At 39.6% G+C, this 19,832-nt stretch overlaps 1 protein-coding gene across 14 annotated transcripts in view; it reads right to left on the reverse strand.

Moving 5' to 3' along the window:
- LOC142833372 (transducin-like enhancer protein 1) overlaps positions 1-19,832 on the reverse strand; it is a 91,608-nt gene that overhangs the window by 35,571 nt on the left and 36,205 nt on the right. For 3 of the 14 annotated variants that reach the window (XM_075944660.1, XM_075944667.1, XM_075944666.1), the window contains exons 6-8: positions 18,895-18,969; positions 5,841-6,042; positions 5,101-5,117 (exon numbers count right to left, since the gene is read on the reverse strand). The exons of 2 other annotated variants lie outside the window; for them this stretch is intronic. In XM_075944660.1, the coding sequence (XP_075800775.1) occupies positions 5,101-5,117; positions 5,841-6,042; positions 18,895-18,969 (294 nt within the window). Of the gene's footprint in view, positions 1-5,100; positions 5,118-5,840; positions 6,046-18,864; positions 18,970-19,832 lie in introns of all 14 variants that reach the window. 9 more of the 14 variants (XM_075944662.1, XM_075944658.1, XM_075944661.1 and 6 more) reach the window with 4 other exon arrangements.

A 19,832-nucleotide genomic window follows, 5' to 3' on the forward strand; every position in this document is an offset into this window, starting at 1 on the left:
ACACACACACACCACAACAAAACCCAAATGGCTGTGGGTAAAAGACACCAGTTTTTGTAATAATCACAGTGGCACAGACCTAAATATTTTTCTAGGTGGCACAGGCCTCAGCATTCATCTGATGAAAGAAATCCCACCCCCAACCTGTTGCAGGTACACACAGCAACCCCAGCCACATAAGATCACCAGGCCTGCCTCCTTCAGGTATTAACTCACAGCAGTGATTGTCAGTTCCAAGCAGTTTTAAATTCTGCCAAAACAGTTATGTGCAGAGTAGCAACTGCTTAAGAACACTTCACGTTTCCTACTGTGCCTGAAAGTTAATATTTTATAGGAGTCACCTCAATTTTAGCCTGTATTTCCAAGCTATCTCTTCACAAGTCCAGTCAAAATTTAATTAGTCGACGGTCAGGCAGAAGAGTCCTTGCAATCCTTGCTTACTTTCAACAAAGCTGAATGTACCATACTGAGCATGTCTGCTTGGTTCAGTCAGCTCCATGGATAATATACTGCCATCCAAGCAAATGGACCTTCACATATACAACTGCACTGTATAACTTGAAATTTTAACATAGTTTTGCTTTCTGAGTATGTGCATGTACCCTCAGGGGTAGAGATACCCAGCACGGAATTCACATATAAGTCAGAGGACAACTAGCAGAAGTCAATTCTCTCTTTCTACCATGTGGGTCCCAGAGATTGAGCTCAGGTCATGAAACACCTTTCCTTGTTCTTACTTGTATTTCAAAGGGGAGAAATACCCACACTTACTGGAATTTCAGATTTGCACTTACCACATCTACACTGTTATACCATTTCTTTTTAAAGATATATAATTATTTGTTGGTTCTCCAATGCCAAGTATTTCAAGTAATGTGTTTAAGTGATACTCCTTTTAGTCAAAATGTAACGCAAGTCACCTTTAAACCAACTGAAACATTTGTACATTTGTACAATAATTTCTTGGGGTTTTTTTGTTTGTTTGTTTTACTATTAATAGCTAAGTGGTAAAGAACACTTGCTGCTCTTGCCGAGGATCCAGGTTTGGTTCCTAGGGCCCACACAGTGCTTAACAACTGTCTATTCCAATGAATATATCAATGCCTTTTTCTGGTCTTGGCAGGTAAGAGGAACACATGAGATGAACAGGCATGTGGGCAAACACTCACACACTTTGGTATTATTTATTTGTTTAATAGCTGTACTTACAAATTAAAAAGCAAAATGACAACAAACAAGCATGTTAAAAAGGAAGAGGCTAGCGAGTTGGCTCTGAAAGTAGAACATAATGATAAGACGAATGAATCAATCAAGTGGATCGTCCCTGGATCCACTTGCTGGAAAGAATCCACTCCTATAAATTGTCCTCTGACCTGCCCATGTGCACCATGGCATACCTGTGCCCACACACATCTGCACACAAAATAAAAAAGGCAGGCAAAAAACTGATTTGGGGAATTATAGGTCAAAACATATGACAATCAGGACAAGTCCAGGTGATACAAGTCCTTCATGGTTATTTATTACCTTCCGGCTCATCCATGGGGACATTCTGTTCTTAGTATGTTATTTTTTTTGTTTTTACATTAAAACATACTGTCCATGTTAAGGTTCATTTATTTTCTAATCTAAAAGCAAAAACAAACAAACTGAGTAATATTATCATTGGAAGACAAATATGAAGCACCTACCAAACAGTGGTAAACCACATTGCATTTTCTCTGGGTCTGCACATTTTTGTACCTGACTTAAGAAATACTGATATCAAATAGCAGGAAAAATAGCAGTAAGGAGTCAGTCTATTCATGGTTTAAGTTGTCTAAGTTTGAAGAACCACGGGCAACAAGCACCTTACCCCAAAAAGGTACCAGAGACTTTCACTTTAGACAAATTTTCATGGAGAATGACAAATGGAGTTGGACCGTGGCAGCGCACGCTTTTAATCCCAGCACGTGGAAGGCAGAAGAGACTGATCTCTCAGTTCAAGGCCAGCCTGCTCTAGTTGCAGGACAGGCCTCCAAACTATGGAGAAACCCTGTCTCGAAAAGCAAAACCAAAAACCAAAACAAACAAACAAAAAACAAAAAAAGGAATGACAAATGGAAGCAACTGTACCACAGACTGAATACACAGGCTGATCAGAACCTAGCCAAGCTTCTTTTAAGCCAGCATTACAGATATTTGCAAAATGAAAAAAGCAAATTCATGAAAAGCCTTTTTAAAAGAAAACATTGCTTTTTCATTAATATTAAAAAGTAACTAACACAACTGAATAGCTCTGTACCTATTTTTCTTTTTAAGTTTTATTCTATTCTTGTAAATGTCAGAGCATCTTGCCAAGAAAAACAATTCCTTAAGGGTCCTCGGTAATTTTAATTAAAAAGGAGAAACATTGAGTCAGATCAATTGGAAACCATCAGCTTGTAGCAACCACCTTCTTCTCTCTGGTAAAGGAAAACACCAGCAAAGAGACAAATAAATTCAGATAAATTCGGACTCACAACTCCAAATGCTTTCTCAAGAATAATACTGCAATATTTTAGACACCAAGAGTACACATATCTCGTTACCCATTGCTTCTCATATTCAATTTTACTCCAAGTTGAGAAGCTACTTAGTTTTATATAACTGCATCAAAAAATAACTTAGATAATCATAACAATTTAACTCCTCTACAGATTATGCTAATGTTTGGCTCCAGTTAATATACTTTCCCCATTTTATCTCACCACCCAAGATCGTGCAGTTATGAGGCAGGAAAAGCAGTAGATATACATATATACACTTTTAAATATGTCAAAACTCTGACATGTTAAAGGACACAAGTCATCACTTCTTTTATATTATTCTGTGTGCCTGGAATCCTCCACCTATCTATGATGTAAACTGACTCTAATGCACACTTAGAAATAAGCCACAGCTTCCTAAAATTCGAGAACTGCTTTCTACTCCATCAAGGATACAACGAGAGGGAAGGGCTATTTCAAAGAAGGAAGAAGACACAAAGAGAAGTGAAGGACAAGGGGAAGGGACAAGTAAATATGAACAAAGAAATACACATTATGTCTGAAAAGGCAAAATGAAACCTATTATTCTATATGCTACCTAAAAAAAACTAATTTAAAAATAGAGTATGCAAACTTATCCCCTCCTTCCACATCCTTACCTCCTCCCACGATTAAGTACTTGTTTACATCTTTCAGCCAAAATTATGAGGAAGTGGCCACTGTAGAAACTATATACAGATAAGGCCTCAAGCAGCCTCAGCGTGAAACCCTGTTTGTGCAGAACCAATGGAAACACTTGTAGAGCTGTGACATCACAGATGTGTCTTTTAGCACTTCTGTTACTTGTCTTATCTTTGACAGATAAAAATGCCTTTGTTGCATAGCTACATACTTATAACTGTAAATGCCTCACATGTAGGGAGCACTCAATGAGTGCATTCACTTAAGGTGAAAGAGTAGAGAGGAGAGAAATATTAAATTAGAAAAGTCGCCTCTCAAATAAAATGAATTCACATAAAAATAACACTCTTTCACCACATCTGCTAATTTTATAGGTCCAAAGCTGGGTCTTAAAATGTTGTACTCCACTGAATAAACATGAAGGAAAAGACAACAGTGTTGTCTACAATGAAACCAAAATAACAAAAGATCAAGGTCACTTCATAACTCAAAGCCAATTTCCTCAATCTTAAACTCTTGTCTGTCAGGTACTTTAGTTCCCAGTTAAAGCTTTTGTCTATCTTCTTCCTTTCCTTCTAAAACCACCTAGAAAACCCTACACTACAATAATTTAAAACCTAACTACCTCTCCGCTTAATAATTACCCATATCCCTTGACAAATCCCTATATAAGAAGCACAGAAGTAGCTATCTCAAAGAGAAATTTTAAAGCAGTCCCTATTCTAAATTGAAAGGTGGTAGCAGATACTTAGCTTGTCAAAGTGCAATCTTCTTACTATACTCCAAAAAGTCCAAGACGTTGGATCACACCTATGACCCAGCACTCGGGGCTACAATGTGAGGCATAGCTCATAGGATTGTGTGTGTGTATGTATGTGTGTGTGTGTGAAGGTAAAGACACTTGCCAGCAAACCTGACAACCTGAATTCAATTCCCGGGATACACACACACACACACACACACACACACACACACACACACACACACACAAAAGCATGCGCGCACACCTGGGGAGTTGGGGCAGTACTGGGAGCAAGTTCCACAATATATAATTCTCCTTCCAAGCATGAGGCCCTGGGTTCAGTTCTCAGCACAAGAAGAAAAGGAAGAAAAAAGAGAGGGAATGATTTAAAACTCAGCATCCCATTTCATTTCTTTAGACCATGCTTTAAAAATAAGCAGGAAGAATCTGTAGGGCACCCTCATTTAAACAGAGCAGGTCTCACTCTGCATCCTTAAAATGTGTCTCTCTCCCATTAACCGGCATGTGCATGCCATCCAGCACATGAAAGGGTATGTATGTGAAAAGATGAGCTCTATAAACACACAGCCCTGTCTTTGAAGCTCCATGCTTTTAAGAAGTTATGGTTGCCAGACACAGTCTTAGCTCTAAAGGAAATTTAGATCAAGTTTAGACTTGAACAAAAAGTATACAAAAAAAAAAGGCAGAGGAAAAACAGACATGGAAAATTAGCAACTAAGATGCAGTCACAGAAGAAAACAAACTGTTTAGATAGAAATAACAGTAATTCATTCACAGATGGGCAATAACTGTAAAGGTGATGTTAAGAGAAAAATGAATATTCTCCTAACTACATGGAACCTAGACTGCACATATAATGCATACTTAAGCAGGTCTTGGCTATACATAGAGTAGTAAGAAATCACAGCAAACAATTTGAGCAGGCACCTCTCCTCAAAGGCCAAGATTATAAAAGAAACAAGAGGGCAAGCACTCAAAGAAATAAAATGATTTTTAAAAAGAAAAAAAAGAAACAGAAAAAAAAAAGAAGGAACCCAGGTCTCTACACACGGGGCGTCTGTGTGTCTGCTTGGTGCTTGTGTTCGAAGAAAGGCAGTTTGGGACGCAACTGGATCTGTGTTCATGTGCAACAGGCGCTGGGGTACTTACCGTGCCCGGTTCTCTGTCTGCTCCCGAGGTTACCAAGAAACGCACAGACACGCCCGTTCAGACACAGAGGCAAGAACAGAAATAAAAAAAGGGGGGAATAATTAGAACACAGGCCCCAGGCAGTTTTAAAAATGGCTTTATTTATATAAGTCATTGCACATTCCTAATACAGTGATTTCCTGAAAATTACAGTATTTTGTAAACATAAGATTTACAGTTTAACCATACACAAAGCCTATTTTTAATTTCTTGACAGAATAAATTACTTTTCTTCAAAAAATTAGTCAAGTGCAATTTGCCCAATATTTAACGCATACTAGGATTAAAGCCTACAAAACTAGTAACAGATGCAACTGTCAAGCCTTTCATTTGAACACATTCACTTTCAAATTTAACTTCTTATTTCGCCCCATTTAACAAACATCACTTTCTTTGAAAATTACCCAATTAAGCAGTTAACAGTTCTCCATAATATGGTACAGGCCACTGGCATTAAAAAGGCAGTTACCAAGATGTCAGGATGCCTGCAGGCTAGCAAGACAGAAAAACCCACAGCTGCCCACAGCAAACCTTGAAGAGTGGCAGGGTGAACTGAGTGTCAGTGGAAAGCTTTTCGACAGCTCCTGTTCTCTCACTGTTTGCTCTCTGTGTGGGGCTGGGGCTTTCCACAGCGAGGCACAGCTCTGCAGCACTGTCTGAGTATGAGAGCAAAGCCTAATCTGGCTTGCCCAGCCTCTCACCTCTGTGGCGTTCTGCATCGTGGTGTTTCTTGTCATCTTTTATTGCCAAGTGAGACTGCCCACTCAGAGCACTAGACAGCGCTAGAAGGCTGGCACTGCCCCCAAGGGGCGGGATGCCTGGAGGCTGAAGTCCTGAAGGGTGAGGCGTGAGAGGTACTGGGGGTCCATGGCCATGAGAGAGATGCTGAGCTTGCAACTGCTGCTGCTGTTGGCAGTGGATGGAGAAAAAGAAGAGGACGAAGGGCAGAAAAAGGAAGAACAAAAGAAGGAAAAGGAAGAAGAGGAGGAAGAGATGAGGTAGAAGAGCAGAAGAAGTAAAAGCAAGAAGAGGAAGAAGTGGAGGAGGAACAGGGGGAAGAAAAGGAAGAAGAGAAGAGGTGGAAGAGGAGAAGAAGGTGGTGGTGGTGGTGACAGAGAAACCATCCAGGAGAAAATAAGAAATAACAGAAGATGTAAGAAAGAACAGAAGTTGGACATAGAGAAGGGAATGGAGACAGAGGCAGGAAAGAGGAAATGAGGTTAGTGCTTTTAACTCATCAAAAGTTTTTGCCCATCAGTACTCATCTCCCAGCCAATCCCAAAATCTAAGCATAGAGTCTACACCTGCCACTTTATACTGTAGCCAACCTGGACAATAAAACTTTATTATTAGGCAAGTCTGGCTACTTTAAAAGATTGATGTGCGAATCTCTTCTACATTCTAAGTGCCATTATGTCACTGAATCTAAACTGTACACTGATTCTGAGTTTGCTGAAGTTCATCAGGGAACATCGGTATCCCACAAGGAAGTAACTACACTATTTAGAAAATGAGTACATTTTACCCAACATTAACTATCACAATGATGCCATGAGTAAAAGTCAGAACCCAGAAAGCAGGAAGTGCTGGCATTTGGAAGACACCCTGCACTTGTGTCCTTAACTCAGCAAGCCCTCTGAGAACTGTAAGGAAGCAATGGTATCCCCACTGCTCAGAGCAACCAAGCACCATGGGCTGGGAACTCGCTGAGGTTCAGTAGCGTGAAAAAGTGTCAGTGTGCGCTGCACTTGCACCCAAACTACTCTACATGGTACCTACTCTTCTGACTGCTACAAGAAACTCTGCAGCCATTTTTTTTTTTATAATCCTTCCACCCAAGCCTTCTTCCTGAAATCCAGCCCCACCATCCTCTTCTAAGTTAGAGAACCAAGTGCTGAGACTAAGAGGCTGAAACCCTGAGAAGTAGTTTTTGACTGCAGAGATCTAGAGAACCCCAGGCACCCCATGCTCAGGTTCTTTTTTCCCTTTTCTAAGGTCCACTTGGCCTCCACCTCACCCACTCCAGAAGTTATAAACTTGTCCATAAGAAACCATTCTCTTGTTTTCATGTATTATACTTAAACAAATATACAAGAAGTAGCCGTGAACCATCTATCTGGACGTGTCTCAGCTCTCCAATGTAGAATTTGTTTTTGACAATAAAAACAGTTAAATCTCAATGTCTACGGTTTAATGTTAGAAAATGCTTAAGATTCTAATCCGTATTGATTTCTCAAGACGGAACTGCTTGTTTATTTACTGCCTCCTCCTCACTGGAACACACAGGAACACTGAACTCACAGCTTCTACCCACACCAGAAATCCATTTAATTCCATTTCAGATGTGCTTCCTACCCTCAAGAATAAACAAAAAGCAACATCTTAAGCACTGAAAACCAGTGATTTTACAGTAAATCTTCAACCACTCTCAGCACCCTTAAAAATCTTCAGGAGCCCACCTTCTTTTCAAACTGCCACTCCTTACTAAGAGAATTAGTTTTAATTAGAGGGGTAAATGGAAAATGGGTGAGGTCTAAGTAGACACATTAATAGCATTCTTGGAAATTATTTATAAATTACTCATTCTCCCCTTGAGCTCACAATCACAGTTTCTTAACATGTAAAATCACCTTCCCGTTATCCAAAAACACTAATTCTTGCTCTGTCACCTTTTCAGAGCTCGGCAGCAGTGAGACATAAAACTGAAGAAGCTGGCAGTAGCATCGCGGTCCAGTAGGCATGCTCATTAGCACTTAATTAGAAACGAGACACCTGCCACAAGAAATGTGCTTGGAGGAGGATGAAGAGCAGGTCTGCCCTACTAGCAATTACTATCATTATGTGGTGAGCACGAGCCACGTCCAGCTTCGAAGAAGCAGTGAAGCAAACACAAGCCCACCACGGGTCATTAGGCACAGCATTGATTAGAGGGAAAGAGACTGCACGGAGCGGAACAGACAGCCACAGCATGACACCCCTTTCCATCTACAAACTTGCAGGATGAAACCAATGGCTAAGGACTCAGAGACAAGATTTTAGCTGGTAGCAAATCTGTGTAGGAAACAAGTACGACATACACAATGTAAAAACTTTCTCCCCCAAAATCCAAGCTAACTTTAAGAACAACAACAACAAAACCCTAAAAAGCAGATTATAATACACTATTAAAGAGGGCTCATCTACTTAACCATGAACTTTGTCATAGCTGTGAAGTAGTTCTGTGGTTAAACTGAAGAGTTGGGGTAATGACAATCAACGGGAGTATTCAACAGACTAACTGGCCCCAGAAACCTCCCACTTCTACCTTGTCCTATTTTCTCCAGGCCCTGCAAAACCAATTGTCTGTTACCTAGAAGTAACTGGACTCATCCATCCTTGGCTTAGGAAACCTGAAAGCCTTTTTGATTCAAACAAAATATTTCTTACAAATAAAATTACATAATTTATAAAAGCAAAATATTATAAAGTAGTAAACCTGAAGAACAAAGAAAGAGATGGGTCACAGCTATCAAGACACTCTAGGCTCCAAAACATTGAATGTATGCCTCTCATCTGCCTCTTGAGCCAGAGTAACATTGACGTTCATTATCCCATCTGAGTTCTCACCTATGGTAGGGTGTGTAGGCACTGGGCTCAAAGAGATATGACGCAGTGCTCAGAGTCACAAGCACTAAGACCTTTTCAGCTACCTAAAAACAAGGCCAAGTTCACGTTTGTAGCACAAGGAAAAAGAAGGCAACCTCCTCTAAAGACAACTGTGCTTCTCTCGCAGTGTAGCCAAGATGAATGCTCTTGAAATTACACAATTCCATGTACTCAGTCATAAATTCACTTTTACCATGGAGCCCAAGGTAGGGATAAAGACAATCTAGTTCTTTGGTTTCATGAGCACACCTCCTCTCAGATGCACTTCTTAATGCTTGTTCCTGTATCCCTGCTCTCTTCCAAGGAGACTTGTAAAAGGCAATCCAGTTCCCAGACACAGCATTGGCCTTTCTTTTAAAAGAAGATAATACTGGAAAAGTAAAGGCCTAAGATAAAATATTTATTAACATAAAGGGCTTATATCAGAATAAGTTAACTATAGAAAGGCAGCCCACACCTGACTCCATCTCTTATTAAAGGAACATTTTCTCTCAACAAAGTTTCCAGAGACAATCTGGTACATATCACCCTTACACAGAGCAAAAGCAGCAATACCATTTAAAAATATGTCTTAGGACAAATACAATATTGGCATTGCTAGACAGCCACATAATAGTTCTACCATTTAGAAAAATTTTATGCACCTGCCCTCCCCAGACTCAAATGTCATCTGTCACTTTTTCCAACACAGCAGCAAGGATAAGATAATTCAAACTCCTATCCAGACATTACTATTTAAAAAAAAAAATCAGACCTTTAAGTTGAGGTTTATACTATATAGAGGAACAAGACAAACAGTGTGGTTTACAGCTGTCGTTCTCAAGCAGAATTTTAAAGCCTGGAAGTCAGGCTTAATGATAGAGGGAAGCCTGGCAAGCTCATGCCTATTCATTCAATCTCCAACAGTGCAAACACATACAGGACGTTTTTGAAGAGGATGGTTTTTCTAAAATAGCACATTCCTCTTGCTATCACCCAAGACCAGTGGTTCTCAAACAGAGCAACTTGACAGGCACATCTGGAGACATGGGCAAACAGAAGGCGAGTGCTCGATGATGCTAAACATCCTCCAATGCACAGTGTGCTCGCAGAAGACAACCAGTGATGAAAGGAAGTGGTCACTGTTGTTTTCCACCTACTATTACCTCCAAAGCGATTCTGCAAATCACCATTTAAAACATTAATGCTTTTCAACACTCAAGCATTAACTATCACCACCATGCAAGTCTTTTGTCATACCTCAAAAACCAAAAGACCTGGGAGTTGTCAAGATAGCTCAGTGGGTAAAGGCACCTGTAAGCAAGCCTGGTGACCTAAATTTAATTCTAAGAACCAATGTAAGGGTAGAAGAAAAAAACCAACACTACAAAGTCATCTTCTGACCTCCCCTAGAGCTAATAATGCATGCACCCCACCACACATACTTCATCAACACAGTAGCCACCTGACAGACAGGGCACATTCACAGCAAGCTAGGGCCAGATAGATGCCAACCTGGGCTACATAGGAAGACTTTTCTCAAAAACAATAACCAATAAATAAACTAAGGGCCAGGAATGTAGCTGCATCCCTAGCACTAAATAAAATCTGCTTCTTCTTTACTAAATGCTAAGTTCTGTGCGAGCCTTGGTATCACACACACAAACACACACATACACACACACGCACAGAATAAACAGGTTTATAAAAAGAAAATCTGCTTTATAAAGCTCACCTTCCTAACAACTTGAAAATTCAAACAATAAAGAAGGGAAGATAAAAAAGACCATCATAAAAGGGAGCACCCAGAAAGCTTCCAGAGCGTTCTGACATCTAGAAAAAAGTCATGTGAAGTGTCAATCTCTGACTAAACGAATTGGGAAACAGGCTAAGTGAGAGACAAAAGCAAACCAAACCCTGCGTTAAGGATCCTGGAAACCCACAAGAAATAACATAACTTCATGTTCACGATGCTATTGGAATCTGGCTATATTAGCCATGCTATAAAGAACCTGGCTGTGCTGCTAACATGTGGAACTATATTGCAGTGGTGTGTGTAGCCACTGGCACTTTGGTTCTAAATCATAAGTGCAATGGAGTACATCACTACAGAGCTACCCAGAAAGGTCACAAACTATGGAAAGACTCAAAACTCCATGCTACCACTCACCAGATTCCAGAAATTTAATTCATTTTACAAACCCAGGAAAATTCATGTAACAAAATCATACTTAACCCAACTGGACTGACAGCTCCTCAGCTGGCATCTCCATGCCAAAATTATAGCAAACAGCACTGACAACAGTATGTAGGGGTAAACTGTTGTAAGGAAGACAAGATGTGTAAGTGGTATTGCTGAACTCTATAGAATATTCTTCCTTAGTTTTTAGTTCTCTGTTCTTTTAAACACTTAGTTCTTACCTTGGGGATGTAGAGGACAGAAGAAAACAATAAATTTGTTCAGTACATAATCAAGTGCCTGTCTGGCAGCAGTGGCATCAAGGCCACTAAAGGAACTGTCTAAAAACTTCCTATTACGTGAATGGCTTTTCTTTATAAGAGGAATAAGGATGACAAACAGAAAGAAGCTGCTTACTGGGGCCAAGAAATCTCCAGCCACTCCAGCCACTTGTAAACAATAAAGATAAAGTAGTAATGCACTAGGGGCCCAGAAAAAGACATGGGAGAAAATACCTACCATACATCTGAACTTAGCTTAATGAGAAACAACAATTTAACAAACACGAGGAACTCTCAAAAGATGAGTCATCAAGAAAATGTAAAAAGGCTTCCCATCGTTTCATCAGTGCCCAGTCTGATGAGTATGAGAGGCACTGAGATGCCTGTCAGGATGGATATAGCAAAAACAAAAACAAAAAAAAAAAAAAAACCAAACAAACAAACAAAAAAACCACCAGACCAGTTTTAATAAAAGGTATAGAAAAGTGAACCTATGCGTTGCTAGGAATCTACACTAGCAACTTTGTTATAGAAAACACTGGGCAGCTTCTAAAAAAGTAAAGTTAAAAACAGAACTTCCATATGATGTAGAAACTCTACTCAGAGATATACCTGAGGGAAACAAAATTTTCTCAGAGACAGCCGCACTTATATGCTCACTACAGTATCATTCCCAACAGCTAAGATACACAAACAACTAAATTCACCAACACGTGAACAGACAATGAAAATGTGATACACACATAGTCTTGGAAAAGTAGCAAATGCAGTGAGGTATGATGGCCCAGGCCCCTAATTCCAGCACCCAAGGTTAAGGCAGAACGATCACAAGTTCTAGACCAGCCTGGGTTACTGAAGCAAAATCCTGTGTCAACCAAAGCAAACCCAGGAAATCCAACCATTTATAACAACATGGATGACTCTAGAAGGCATCACACTATCTGAAATAAATCCAATTTAAAAAAAATCAGCCAAATATAAATGACTACATATGTATTTATTTATATACAGTGTCTTGAACAAGCCAATTGATGGCCACTAAGTGTGGGAAGTCAATGATAATAATACAAGGCTTTGTTCAGTGGTGATCAAAATATTTTAGAAAGAAATATTAGTGGCTGAATATACTAACTAATGATCTGTATAAACAAAAGTGGTCAATTTAATGTGAACTGTATCTCAATTAAATATATATATATATATATATATATATATATATATATATATACACACACACACACACACACCCATGTACATGTTTAGCCTCTAAATTGGGATGTTTTACTTTCTATGGAGCAGTTTCTCCCTTTTAAAAACATTTTTAATTATGAAATGCCTTTATTAAGGAATCAACTAAAATTCATATAGTAGCACCTATCAGGGTACTAATTAAAACAAACAAACACACCAGCAACTTGTTTACTAACTAAAATGCATATTAACTGTGGGAAAATCCAGACAGCAAGGCCAATTCCAGATCTATTTGAGATACTAGGTAGTATTCTGTTTAAAAATCTAACAAAAACATCAGACTAACTTAACCTGGTTGAATCGTATACAAAGAAAGAATGATTTTTCTAGATGGGCGTGGTGATATACACATCCTTATATGAGGGAAGCAGAAGCAGGTGGATCTGAGACGAAGGCCAGCCTGAGCTATATACACAGTGAGACCGTTTTATGAGGAAAGAAGGGACGGGGGCCAGAAAAGGGTAGGACTTCCATGTAATGTTGCCTTTGCAAATTTAATACAGAATTAGAATATTGTGATTTAAGAAGGTTTCAGTCTTTGGAACTAGAAGACATACATTTATTGTACCTTTTCGGTCTTCTCCGAGTAGCAGGACACCTACTCTTCTAGAAAGGCACTTAAGGCTGGATTTAAGATGGGCTTTCAAGGGATTAGCTGCATAGTCATAAGAATAAAAAGCTCATCCTCTTTAAACTTCACACACTACAATCTCATCAATAGCTGACAGCTATAGCTAAAGGAGAAGGATAATCCAAAGTGTGCTAATTCCTGAACCAAGCACCTCATGTAACAGTGGTGCACCTTTTAGGTCTGTAATTGATTATTTGAGGCATACAGTCTCCTCCCTCTGCAGACATACAGCCACGCCATACACAAACATACACATAGTACACAGCTACCTAGCACACAATACTCCAAATAAAGTTGTTTATACAAAGTTGTTTTCAAGTATAGAGAGGTACAAGCTTGCCTATAAAGCAGGAATGTAAAAGTTTAACCATAACTGAAGCCTCCTGATCTTCATAGAAATTGTATGCATTAAAAATAAGTCACACTGTATCCAAATCATTTACCAAGAAGAGTAAGTTTACCTAGGTTAGTCCCAATTTCTTGAGTTCCCAGAGTTCAGATACTGCAATGTAACTGTTCAGATTTTCTAATTCAATCAATAGTGAGGCCAAAATCCAAAAGAGCTAGTATTTTGTGGATAGCAACCTTCCTGTAACTCCCAAAATCACAATAGCAGAGTACTCCTCTGTTGAGTATGAAAAACAACACTGGACTGTCTTCATTCTGTCTCCAATTGTCCTCATTTTAAAGCTAAACAGAGGCTGGAGGGTTAGCTCAGCAGTAAAATGCTTATACAGCACATTCAAAGTCTAGGTTTGCAGAAACAAACGGGTAGGAAGAGAACAGCAGTGCCTTTTCACTGCTCAATCATACTGTAAGGCCATGCATTCCAGGAAACATATGAAACTCATGAAAAGGGCAAGGTGATAGATGACAACCTAGAGCAACCATACATACAAGGGTACACCCAAAAGCTTAGGCAACTACATTCAAAAATCTATCATAAACACTCAGAAACAAGACAGACAAAACTACAGTTCATGAAAGTGGGATTACATGCTGGGTGAAGGGTTTCCAGCCAAGGTCTAAGCTCCTCAAAAGGTATCAAGTGATGTGTTATCTAGCTACAGATTAGGAAACTAAAATGTTCCTATCTACAGTGTATGAACACCAGAAAATTAGGGAACAAGTGATTAGAAATAAAATATACAACCAAGAAATTGTTTTCTTTAAATTAAGAGATAAATGGCTCTCAGCTTTTATTATTACATTATTTTCACTCAAAAATCAACTATCTTCTCTCAGTATTCAGTAAAATATACTAAAAAGCAAAGAACATAATGGATGGCAGAAACCACATGTTCCTTGTGAAGTGTGGTTACTTGATATATGTGAAGGAGCCATAGTGATCAGATACATTTCAAACATATGTATTTCATGGCACAGAAAACATGTATTAAGTGGAGAAAAAAACATGCAGCTGTGTAGCTTATAGCATATGGAGATCCACAGTAAATTTTTGTGATAGAACCTGATTGAAAGAAAAATTTATTTCACTCTAAATTAAGTTTGAGCAGGGTAAAAGGAGCTTTTAGTTCCAATCTCAAACAGAACATGGCATCACCCTGAAGTTCTTTAAGTCTATGTTTCAGGTAGCTATTAGCCACCCCACTAATATGATATTAAAACATGAACAGCCGATTTTATTTTAAGATTAATAAATATTCAATTTTTATTGAAAAAAGTTTTAAGAATATTGCTGTAGGTTCTTCCTTCAAGAACAAGGTCTCAAATGAATGCACTCCCTTTCCCACAATGCAGTGTTTTCTAACAGTGTTTGTGTGTGAAACCAATCAGACCTGAGCCAACTTAAGATCTTTGCACTCTAAAGGGCCTCAAACTGCTACAAAAAAGCAGCTTCTTTGATGAGGGGTGAGAGCTATTCTGATAAGTGGCTATAAGGATAAATAAGTATTTGAATAAATTTGGGATACTATAAAGTGGCAGGAGTAGGTTCTCCTAAGGCCCATGACCTAACTAGCCACACGTAACTGGCTGGGTTTACAGTATAAGACATGAATTCCCTTCTATACAGTGGGTCTTACGTTCAATTAGATAGTTGTTGGTAATTGCCAAACTATAAGTGGCAGTATTGTACCCTTGGTGTTTCATTGCCATGCTAGAGATTGCTGTGGTTCGTAAGCTTTACAGCTGTACGAGATCAAGCTGCATCCATGAAATCTCAACGTGACAACCTAAAACAAGACCTGCACAATGATAACACTGGTTGACACCCCAATGTGGATAGGGAAATCTCACCAGGCCCCACCCCTTGATGAAGAGATTAAAATCAATTAATGGTTGCTAAAAGTGATAATCCACAAGCTCTTGATAATTATCTAGTCCAAGGTGGTCAGCCCTAAACACATAGGAACAACACAAAATAGGCATGTGCACGCGTGTGTGCATGAGCACATGTGAGGAAGGGAAGGGGGGAGATGGAGAATTAATTAATTAATTAAAGAGATAATAAATTTGAAAGAAGGTGAGGACAGATGAACTTGGAGGAAGAAGAGCAAGATGAAACAATGAAAGTTTAGTACATGGAAAGATTGGATTAAAAATCCTACTATGGACTGGGTGAGTGACTCAGCAGAAAAGTGCTTATCTGTCAGCCTAGTGACCCAGTTTGTCCCCTGAAATACATGTAACAGTCGAAGGAGAGAATCAACACACACACACACACACACACACACACACACACACACACACACACTACAAACAAAACCAAGCTTAAAAATAAACTTTCTGAAAATTGTTATAATAGAACACATTAGCAGCAAAAGATTTTGAGAAGTATGATTCAAAAAGCAGTGCTATCTGCTTGTAACAGGTCAACAAAAGGCAAGGTGTGGAGACCTTTAATCCTAGCACTCAGGAGGCAGAAGCACGTGGCTCTCTGTGAACTGACTCCTAGGATAGTCTACACAGCAATTTGCAAGTCAGCCAGAGCATGGTAAAATCATTTCGAAAGAAAGAAAGAAAGAGAGAGAGAGAGAGAGAGAAAGAGAGAGAGAGAGAGAGAGAGAGAGAGAGAGAGAGAGAGAGAGAAACAAAACTATTTCAGTAGTTAATCCAAAAATTAACTATGTGAAAACTGTTCCTTAAATATTAATATTCTAGATAAAGGTTGAAGGCAAGTAGAAAAAAATCTAAGTTTAGTATGTCTCCTAGATTGGAGAGGCCAGGAACAAAAGCTGAGCTCACCAAAAGTTTGGTGACCTTGACAAGACCAAGTTACTCTCCTAAAACAGTATCTTTAGCCTGGCCCAGCAAACCATAAGGGTCTTGATTGTACCTTAAACGAAGGTGATGGTTTCAGTCCATTTGCATTTTAAAGGGTTTTCTTTCATGATCTTTCACACTTGAAATAGACGTCTAAACCTTTTCTTTTCTTATTCTGAAAGTCAATGAAGATGAAGAGCTTGGCCTCCTCCATTGTTCTTCACCCTAACCCATCCCAAAACAATACTGACAGCTGCTATCAAACAGGCTGCATTTTCTCTGCACAGCTGCTGTATGAACAGTTTCCCAGTGCTTCCTCCCCTCTGGCCAGACAAGCTGGCACACTGCATGTGCAATGAAGGAGTGCAAAGGTCCACTGAATTGTCAGCCCAATTTTATGCTACTTCGATTTTCCGGGATGTATGCAATCCTTTTCAAGCGTATGCCAAAGTAAAAGACAGGCTATTTCTGATCACTGAAAGTATCCAAAGAGCCTGTCATAAATTAATATACTGATCCCAATACTGGACACACCACAATGCACTAATTCTTGCATTGGGCCCAATTCATCAACCTGGGTTATTACTGCTAAGCTATCAAAGCTAACTTGTCTTGCCATACATAAAATGTGCAAGGCATCCACCCTTCTAAAATAACCTATTCTTATATTCTTATTCTATTCAAAATGAGTATTAATTATAAGTATCTGGAGAATACATTTCCCCTTCTGCAAGACTCTCAGGGTTTGAGGTCTTTGAGAACTCAAAACTAGCATTTTATTATTGAAAAACTACACATTGCTAGCCATGTACTTCACTTGCAGAGTGCTGTACTAGTATGCGTGCGGCCCCAGGTTCAATCCCTAGTACTGTCAGAGAAAAAACAGAAAAATTACATGTAAAAAATTAGAGCCTATCAGAAAACAAACATGTCCCACAAAGTTGAACAGGGCCCTTGAGATCTGCTTTGCATATGTTTTGTTTTAATCAAAACAGGCTTTTCCATCCTCAGCCATTTGGGTTAAAAAATTCCTTGCTCTAGCTACAAGTACAATTGCTATTAGTCTCTTCTAATCAAACACAGTACATGCAAAAATGCCAGTGAATATTTGATTTGATCTCTGAAATAAAGCAATTCATTACACAAGAAAAGGGTAGAGAGGGCAGCAGACAAACGCAGGCATAATTGTGTTTTTTGTTGAATGTGATTAGAGAGCCCACTAAGTAACAGTCAAAAAATGTGATACAGAAGGGGAAGAAAGACAGAGCCAGACCTGGGGGAAGGAGGGAGAACTGTTTATGCAGAGCTAAGCTGTCAAGTGCAATAAAGCGGCTTGAATAAAATCTAAGCTGAAAATCCACTGAAGCTCCCTGGTTCACGGAGGAAAAAGCTATTAAAAGGAAATGAAGGTCACCCTCCCAGTTTATTTCACCTAATTGACTGCCAATAGCTTACCACAGGCACCCCAACTGCAGATCTGCAATTGAGAAACTGATGAAAGGAGGGTTTTCAAGCTGAGGCTCATTCTTTAATCCTCCTTGGCTCTTGTGTTTTTCCCATCTCCAGTGGGGATGTAATTTTAAACCTTGATAGATTAACTGGTTCCATTGTCTGTCACAGCACTGGACTATGGCACTCTTAATCCCTACAGCAGCATGTCTAATTATCATTACAAAGTGTCTGAGGGAACTATAAAGACCAGCAGGGCATCTTCTCACAAGCAATTAACATAAATTGATAAATGAGTGATTCTGAATCCATTCGAGGAACTCACATATGAATAAAATAAAGTCCTCCCCTCCCCAATTTCAGCCACTTCTTTCCTTTAGTCTAAAAGGGGCAGAGCACATGAGAACCACCTTAGGTCCTACCGTGGGTGGGGCCGAACTCCAACAAAGAAAGAGACAGAAGGCCTGGTTCACTAGATCCCTTAATGCAAAACAAATGACTTGTGATTGACAACAGAAACCAACTATACCAGCAAGAAGAGATGGCTAAACTTCAGAGGAGAGGTGAACCCTGAAAGGTCACAGAGCACTAGGGCAGACAATTAACACTCCTTCCCTGGCGAGGGAGCTTTTCATTGGTATGCCACTTTAAAATTCATAAAAGGGACACAGGAAAGAAGAACCAAACAACCGCAGAGGTTCCAGTGCCCTAGAAAGCAAAAGGCAAAGGCAACTCCAGGGATAATTCAGAGTCCTATACTGACCTCACTATGGTGGAACAGTACTAGATAGAAGCAAGGAAAGTGTTTAGAAACTGATCTGCATCCTCTGCCTCACTAACAGCAAGGTTGGTTTTAAGTATCACAAGATTTACAAGTTATTTTGATTCCTCTTCTAGTGTTACTCCTCGCACCCTCCTTGGGCTACTATATCTTCTTCCCTAAATATCTGCACACACATCCAAACCCCCTTTCACCCTCCCTTATTAATCAAATAAATCATCTCTAATTTACAAAAGCTTAGTTTTGTGTATGCATGTGTATTATGCCATCAAACCATAAGGAAAGGAAAGCTGATGATACACACTGTAGGAGGTAGACCTGGTAGGCCACGTACCCCGATGATGGCATTCAACTCTGCCATGGTCACCTGTTTGGCACGCTCGACAGCCTGGGCCACCTGTTGTTGATGCTTTGAAAACAAGGAGAAGAAAACGTGTTAGCAACAGCTAAGGACTTCCCTGTTCATTCTGATAGACAGATAAGCAGGTCCTCATGCATGTGTCACTTTACAGAACACAAAGGAGGGACAATGGGATGGTTTCTGAAGGTCACCACTGACCTAGTGGGGTAAGGACATCAGAAGGGATATCAAGAACGGTAACTAGAGGCTTTGGATAGATACTACAGAGACCAGGACAGGGAGGCCTGTCGTAGCTCACAGGAGTTTACAGTGGTGTTTGGGCACATGACGTTCGAAACAATTCAAACACCCATCTTGATACTAAAAACACAATCAGTCACTGTGGTTTCTCTGATTAAAAAAAAAATCTAGACGCATCAGAAAATTTTTAAAAAGCTACGGAAATTCTCCGTGTTATTTATTTTAGCCTTCTGGTGTTTTACCCTCCAAAGAGAAAGCACCGTTTTCAATTTAGAGAATGAAAACTCACTTTGCCCACTCCCCAACACTACACATATTCGAAATATAGCCACAGTCAATTTGAGAAGGCCAGTGGAAGCCAAGGGCACTGAAAGCTGGCAGCAAATCTATAGAGGGAGCACAGGGTGCTCTACAGCCAACTCCAAAACTCTACACCCCACCAGCAGTGCCTCCCCCATGGCATCATACACTCATATTCACATACGATTCCCCTGTGCCCAGAAAGAAGATAAAACTTTCAAAGCAAAACTGATATACAATGCTGAGTCAATCTCCAATGAATCAATGAAGGACTCCCTCTGAATATGTTAAGTCAACTCAAACCACATGGCTTATCTGTGTTACTGAGTCAAAACCATGTGAATACTCGTTTCATCTTTATGATGATTATC

The sequence above is a fragment of the Microtus pennsylvanicus genome, chromosome 13 (assembly GCF_037038515.1).
Source record: "Microtus pennsylvanicus isolate mMicPen1 chromosome 13, mMicPen1.hap1, whole genome shotgun sequence".
NCBI lineage: Eukaryota > Metazoa > Chordata > Mammalia > Rodentia > Cricetidae > Microtus > Microtus pennsylvanicus.